Genomic DNA, 7922 nt, shown 5'->3' with positions numbered 1-7922 from the left:
CAGAGAAATGTTTTCTGTGACCAGCCAACCCGGGACAAGTCAGAGAAAGAGCAATGACTTATTCATTACCCCAGATAGAGCGCCACTCCTTTCCAGGCTGCAGAGAGGCCGGGGTCAAAGGGCAGGCAGCGCCGCAGCGGCTACCTGGAAGCCAAGCAAGTCACCTGAGTCGTGCCCGGTGCCTGGGCTACCACGCTGCAGGGACCGATCCTCGGTCTGCGGGGGTTCGAACGACACCCCCGGGGCAGGAGAACGCCCTGGGCCCTCTAACTTGGCAGCAGGCCTGTGGGCGCCACGGAGCCAGATCGGCGTGTCCCGCGCCCGCGCTCAGGTAGCCGCTGCCGCAGCACCTGCCCGCCGGCCCCACGCCCGGGGCGGTGCTTCCCGCGTCCCCTTTAAGAGGCCGCATCACCCGCCCCTGACGTCAGGGTGTCTCTCCGCACCAGCCCGCGTCCCGCGCCGCTCCGCGCCCCCGCGCCCACAGCCCCGGCGGCGGCACGACGAGCGGCGGCCCGGCCAGCGCGCCGCCCGGCTCGGCCCTCCCGTCCGGCTCTGCCGCCGCTTCCTTCCCGCACCCGCTGTCTCCCGCCTCCGCGCGTCCTCCCGCACCATGTCGGTGGCCGGGCTCAAGAAGCAATTCCATAAAGCCACTCAGGTAAGGCGCGTGACAGGTGCGCCGCGGGGCGGTCCCGGGCGGAGCTGCGAGGGGCGGCGGGGAGCGGGGGACCCTCGCCTGCGCCGAGCCCGCCGCGGCCGCGCCCCGCATCGCCCGCCCCGCCCGCCGCGCTGGAAACCCGCCCTCGGGCCCCCACCCTCGGCTCGGCGCCGCTTTGCGGGCGCCGGCGGGTCCCGGGCGTCCCACCTAGCGGCCCCGCCGCCGCCTCCGCATCTCCCCGCGCGGGCGCGGCTGGGAGGAGACCCAGGCTTGCAGGTGCCGGGGCGGCGCGGCGGGAGATTATGTAAAGTCGCCGCTTTCCCCGTGACCTTGCGGTGTCGGTGCGCCGGGCTGTCCCGGGATGTGCTGGCACGAGCGGCGGCCCGCACTGGAGGCGGCTGCGGGGACGTCCGCGCCCTGCGCTCTCCCCCTGCGCTCTCCTCACCCCTCCCTCCTCGGTCCTCTGCAGGCGCAGGGGAGTGGGGAGATGGGGCTTCCCCGGCAAAGCTCATGCATTAACTTTTCCTTAGGGAACTCGGTCGTCAAACCCCTCTGAGGTCCAGGCTTGACCAGCAGTCTGCTGTCTGGAAAGATTTCCAAAGGGGGTTGCAGCCTTACCATAACCAAGCCGTCACCTATTTAAAAATTTATTTTAAGTGAGCCGTTTACATTTTGGATGTGGCTGTCTTTCTCTGTGGGGTTAATAAGCTGTGATTATAATGAAATTTATTAATTCAGATTCTAATAATTTGTCTCATTGGGTTTGGTTGAAGGATTTTATATAGGGGAAAAACAAGTTAATACTATGTGACCTATTATATAATGAATATGGTTACTACTTTTTTGTTTTAATCCTTCTGAAACAGTTCTGGTTCAAGGGATCTTCAGCTTAAGGGCTTTGTTGATTTCTTTAAGTCGTTCTCATAATTTAGTCTTAAATATCTTTTTCATAGATTAGCCTTAATATTGAGCTTTCTCATAATTCCTCAGAAGTAGTGAGGTTTTGCCAGGCTTCTACAGTAACAGTCCTGTTATGAGCCACATTCAGGAAAGGTGAGGGTTGCGTTTTACAGAATCTTGGTTAAGTTGGGATGAGAGATGCAGCACAAAATTTATCCGTGCACCCACATGCTGTCTTTGTCACCACAGACTTGCTTTTATAAAACCAGTTATTTCTGTCGGTTTGGGAAATCGAAGAAACTAAGACAGTTTCAGTAAAAATGCCCATCAGTGCAATCATCTTTGCTTTTCAAATTGGATCTTTCTGAAACCTCTCTGCCAGAAATGTTTGTAAATATAAACGTATTGTTGGTGTAATTTGGAAGTCCTCTCATAACTTTATACTTCAAAGTCCTTCAGGTTTATAGAACCAGCATATGTGTTGGCCGTAAATTTACAGGCAGCACTTCTTTGATGTCACTAACCTTTTTTATTTCGGGTACTTGTCACTTCTCCGAAGCAGACCTCAGCGTTGAATTCACCAACACCATGATCCTTCATGCTGATTCTGAGGACTTCCTTGGGAGAGCTTAGTGTCCTAAATGGCAATTAGGGACCTTGGCTTTAGAGTAGGAAAGGCTAAAGCTTGACCCCTTCTCTGCTGTCTATGACCTTGAGCAAGTTATTTAACTTCTGAACCTGTCCTTGGTAAAATGAGGGTAATACCTATTTCTTAGAGTTGATGTGAACATAAATGAGTTTGTAGAATACACACAAAAAGTGTACATTAAGGATAACTTTATTAGGATAAAATACTGTTCTTTACATTGGTAATGAGACATGAGGAAAGTATTGACTTTTTAGCTTTGCTACCTTGACAGAAATAATTAGAAGGCTCCATTTCAGCTAAATCTTGAAGTTATATGTAGCTCTGAATGTTCTGAATACAGAATTGGAATTATGATGTGAAAGAGCTTCTTAGATCATTGGAAAGGCCTGCTTGTGATAAGATTAGTACTTATCACACTGAATCCAGATGCAGAATCATTGCATCATTTTCTTTTTACTGAAAAGTCTTTCATTTTAAAGGTGAGGCAACATGCAACCTCTTATCCATTGTTTAATATAGCGTAGTCTTAGAAAGCCCAAGGCAAAGGTTATTCTTCCTGTGTACGTATGTGTATTTTAAGGGCGTGTAAAGCCAGTACTAATATTTGCATGTGGCAAAGATATTAGGGGAAATAGCCATATATTTCACTTTTTAAGCCATTTCCCCCATGTAGCTCATGAACCTGACCTTATCTACAGAGGAAGCTTTAGAACTAGAACTATTTCCTTTTGAGAACAGATATGCTTGATTAGATAGCGTGTGTTTTCAAGTGAAAGACCTCGCTTCAGGCAAGCATTTGTCCTGTGTATGTGAAATTGAGTTTTTGCTTATGTTAGAGAGGGATGATATTGGTATCAATAAAGCAGTATAACTTTAGTATTTGCTCACTGATTTGAAATCTCTGATATGTATCACAACTGTTCTCTTGGTTTAGAACTGATTATTTCTACCTTGTTGCTGACAACTGTTTTCAATATCTCAGCTATTTGGAAGTGAGAAAAATGCTGTTGCCAAATAAAATACTACTACTAGTGTGGAAAAGCCTTTTAGCTTGAGAATATATTAAAGTAGCAAAAATCGATCTTTTTACTTTAATAAACTTTATTGCTCAAAAAGATGTAATTTACCATGCAATTAGAATAGGTAAGATATTCTTTTTTTGTAAAATAGGGCAAATGAACATGTATTATTCTACTTTTAGTGAGTTTTATTCATATTGACATTTCATTTCAGCAAGAGTAATGTCAATTTTTTTTCACTTGTTGATTTCAACTGGCAGGTTAGGTGAAAATATCTGTTTGGTTCATATATGTATATATATATATATATATATGTGTGTGTGTAATTTTTCTACTTTATCAAGCATTTGATATGGATATAACTTGCTTTATAGTAACTTGTGAAAGTATTAAAGAATAAAATTTATTAGTTCGTTGTATTAGTTTGCTAGAACTGCTATAACAAAATATCATAAACTGAGTTCTTTAAACAATGGAAATTTATTGTCTCACACTCCTGGAGACTTGAAGTCTGAGGTCAAGGTGTCGGTAGGGCCATGCTCCCCCTGAAGGCTCTAGGCAAGACTATGTTCCAGGCCTGTCCCCTAGCTTCTGTTGGCTTGTTGGCAACTTTTGTTCTTTCTTGGCTCATGCAGGCATACCACTTTTCATTACACTTAACTTTACTGACTTCACAGATGTGCTTTTTACAAATTGAAGGCAGGACTCTCCACCAGCCAAAATATTATTATTTGATTTATTGTAATACTCGCTTTATTGTGGTGGCCTGGAACGGAACCCATAATGTCTCCGAGGTATGCCTGTAGACACATCACCCAGATCTCAGTCTTCATGGTCACCTAGTGTTCTCCTGGTCTGTCCATTTGTGTCCAAATTTTCCCTTTTCATGTGGACACCAGTCATATTTGATTGGGGCGCTACTCCAGTACGACCTTCTCTTAACTAATAAAATCTGTAATGACCCATTCCACATGAAGTCACATTGAGGTATGGGGGACAAGACTTCAACATAAGAACTTGGTGAGCGGTCATAATTCAACCTAGAACAGCCATTATTTGCATAAAAGGATCACCACAGTGTTCTTCTAAATAGTGTACAGTAATACCTTGGTTTGCGAGCATAATTTGTTCCGAAACAAACCACTCGTATTGCAAGACATCACTCATTTACCAAGTTAAAATGTATTATTAGGTTGGTGCAAACTAATAGAAATGTTTGCTCATCTTTCAGAACACTCGCAAACCAAGTTACTCACAATCCAAGGTTTTACTGTATTTGATTCAACATTCAAAAGGACATTCAGTCTGCAGATGATAACTTTCTGTTGTATTAAATGAAATAGTTCTTTAAATGAGTTTGATATATAATAGGTATATAATATACCTATTATACACTATATCTTCTGATTTTTTAAAAAAATGATGAAACTCATATTTGGTTAGGCTGTGTATTATGATATAGTCTGGTATACGATTATTGTTACATTCAAATTCTCCAACTTGAAAAATTTAGTTACATTGGTATTCTGGCCTATCTGTTCTAACTAATTTCTTCATGCTTTCATCATATTTAAAATGGTGTGTTTTATATAGATGCTTTGTTTTTGGAGACTGTTACATAAACCTGTTTATGCATTTGTTGATTTGGTGAGACTTAAAACTTAAGGTATTTAATTAAATGGTAAGTAATTAGTTATGACTATCTGAGTGAGGTTCTCAATTTCTTCATTGCCTGCTGTAAGCTTTCTGCTGCTTTCAAACTCTCAAATATGGCTTATTGGTTGACACAGTGTTCTTACACCTGCGCTCTTTGTCAGGTTCTTAGCTGGCAACCATAATAGGCTAGAGGACCTATGTATTTCCTAAGGTTATATGTCTCATTTCATATGTGCATTTTTCTGAGGGAAGGTGTCCTTAACCTATCACCAGCTTCTTAAATTCCTCACTCTTAGCCCTCCTCCCCAAGAGTAAAAATACATTGTAAGAAATTGACGTTGTTATCAGAAGAGAATGGAGTGATTCTTACAGTAATGATCACTCCATCCATTCTATTACTGGATTTAGGATGTCTGATTAAAATGCAGCCTCCTCTAAACTAATTTTAGGGTCAATCAAATATTAAAAAAAAACGACCACCAAAAAACCTTTCCGGAGGTGTCGGGATTGAATGAGATAATGTTTGTGAGAATGCCATGCTTGCATAATAAGGATAACTTGAACCATGTTAAAAAGAAAATGTTGTTAATGAGCTCTAACTTACTGATACACTTGGCTAATGGTCCTGTAAGGTGTTTGAAATGAAAGTGGCAGCTGAAAATAATTTCCCTTGAGACTGAAATTCTTCTTGATCAAAGTTTTTGTTGTGACATAGTTATGTATTTGCAAGTTTTTTCCCCCACAGTGATTCTTTAATGTTTTAAATTGAGTTTATATGAATTTTGGTTTCAATCTCTTGGAAAAATTTAAAGTATCTCCAAAATTAATTAGAATACCCTTGGAAATGGCAAGATTTGGTTGGGGAAAATGGTGACTATTTTAAGGAGAAATGTCATTGGGGGAGGGGGTTTGCAGAGCAGATCCCATTCTGCCAAGCCTCTTGTGCAGCATGTGGATTTCTGGGTCATCAGGCAACCCGAGGGCTTCTTTCGGTGTGGGTAGCTTGAGGAAGCATGGAAGAAGGGCAAGACCCATTGGTAGGTGTATACAGGTTTTCCCTGCTATGTGAACAGCAGAGCATTCTTATGAAACGTTTCATAAGCAGAAATGGCGTAAAGCAAAGAAGCAATTACCATTAATTTATATGGAAAATGTTTGAGGGTCCCCAAACCCAAAATTCAGTGCCTGCACAATGTCTTTATTTTGTTCACCATGATCAAAACACTTAATTGTGTCCAGTTTTATGCTAAGCATAACACCCTTATGAGCGCTCAGTCTTTTCTGATACCTTAGGACACATCTTGCTAACAGAAGCACCAAATAAATCAAGATAAAGCACAGATGCTCACAGACACAGTTCAGAGCTCTGGCAGCTTGATGCTGAGATGCTGAGTGTCTTTCCTGGGGAAGGAGTTTGGTGGGGCCACTCTGGCTGCTGGCGTGCATGCGCCTATATAACAGCTCGCTACAAAACAAACCCTGAAACACTATTTTTGCTTTTTGCCTTTTTTCATAAAAGTGAAAATCCTCTTTGGATTTTTTTGGTTAGTGAAAACAGGTACTAATGTACAATAGGTCTTTCGTAAAAGCCAGTGGTGTAACATGGACTTTCAAAAAGTAGGGGACAGCTGTAAGGAGAATTAGGTGATGTGGAATTCAAAAACAGCCCCAGGGTTTAAAGCGGTGGGGTTTTTCCTAAGGATGAACAGTCCTTTAGAGGTTAAGTCCAGATGGCTAAGATACTGGCGGGGAGGCGGGTATGAGATCAGAGGATTTCCTTGACTTCCTTTTCCCCCCATTTCAGTTCTTTTAATCCTTTGTACCCTTGTTCTATGTTCTTTTATGTGATGATCAGTTGGGTGCAGCCACAAAGGGGACGCAAAGGTACAGGAAACCAGAGTTGATTATACTCACAGGTACTAGAAAGACCCTGCACACCAAGCGGGGACACATGGGACGAGAGCCAAGGGAGGGGGCTCAGCCCAGCAGGTGTGGAGCCAAGAGGGAGCATGAGGACCCTGGGCATGTGCCTTCGTTGGTGACCAGGGCAGGTGCACAAGAGGAGGGAAAGCATGGAGAGAGTTTCCTTGGCGCATTTGACTGTTATTAGGTCATGGTCAGGCGCAGAGAGAGAAGGGAAATTGTGATGGGTCCACCGTATCACACTGGTATACTCGTTCACCTGGGTGGTGTGTGCACAGCTTGTATGTGGGGCGATGTTGAGGTCGCAGGAGACAAAATAGGAAGTTTTAAAATTTTACAGTACAAATTTTCTAAATTTTTGGGGTTAGAATTTTCCCGTCACTTTGGAGCCCAAATGTTGAAAACTGATTTATGTGGTCTATAAAGGATAATAAAGGCTAAGAACAGCACGATAGCTAAACCTGTCACAATGTCATGATTGTGAGACCATGTCAAATGTTCTTGCAAACTATCAACAGAATATTTTGAGATGGTACTAACATCAGCTGAGTCTCATGCTTCCGGAAGTAACTTCACTATTTTTGAAGATTTTACATTTAGTACAACTAAATTCAGAATGTGATGTTCTAGTTGCTTTACCCTGTGCCCTCTGGGGTCAAACTGTATGTGGTATGGATAACAGTGGAGAAGCTGTATATAATTTTTGAGAAGAACCACCTAGCTCCTAGGAGATTTGCTTAGGTGCTTAGGTCTCTGAAGGACTACTAGGCAGTATTTTCTGGCTTCTTCTGAATGATGATATCTCAGAGAAATATAAATGTCTTTCTGATAATTCAAACTGAACTTTCCATGGGGAGGGGGGAAACTGATGGTTGCTAGATGGGAGGTAGGTAGGGATGGGGGAGAAGGTGAAGGGATTAGAAAGTACAAATTAGTAGTCCCAATATAGTCATGGCAATATGAAATACAGTATGCAGACTATAATCAATAATGTAAAGATTATGTAGGGTGTCAGATGGGCACTGGACTTATCAGGGTGATCACTTCATAGACTGTGCAGATGCCTGACCACTGCACTATACACTGGAAGCTGAAGTAGAATAATATTGAATGTCAACTA

At 43.2% G+C, this 7922-nt stretch overlaps 1 protein-coding gene across 1 annotated transcript in view; it reads left to right on the top strand.

Annotated features, from left to right (window-relative positions):
* The first annotated feature begins 322 nt into the window (after positions 1–322).
* The window catches only part of SH3GL2 (SH3 domain containing GRB2 like 2, endophilin A1), a 196045-nt gene continuing 188445 nt past the window's right edge, over positions 323–7922 (top strand). Inside the window, exon 1 of the mRNA XM_019659079.1 lies at positions 323–655. Within this exon, the coding sequence (XP_019514624.1) occupies positions 611–655 (45 nt within the window). The 5' untranslated portion in view covers positions 323–610. The remainder of the gene's footprint in view (positions 656–7922) is intronic.

The sequence above is a fragment of the Hipposideros armiger genome, unplaced genomic scaffold (genome assembly GCF_001890085.2).
Source record: "Hipposideros armiger isolate ML-2016 unplaced genomic scaffold, ASM189008v1 scaffold_294, whole genome shotgun sequence".
Classification (NCBI taxonomy): domain Eukaryota; kingdom Metazoa; phylum Chordata; class Mammalia; order Chiroptera; family Hipposideridae; genus Hipposideros; species Hipposideros armiger.
The sequence above is the reverse complement of the archived record's forward strand: the minus strand, read 5'-3'. Positions and strand labels throughout refer to the sequence as shown.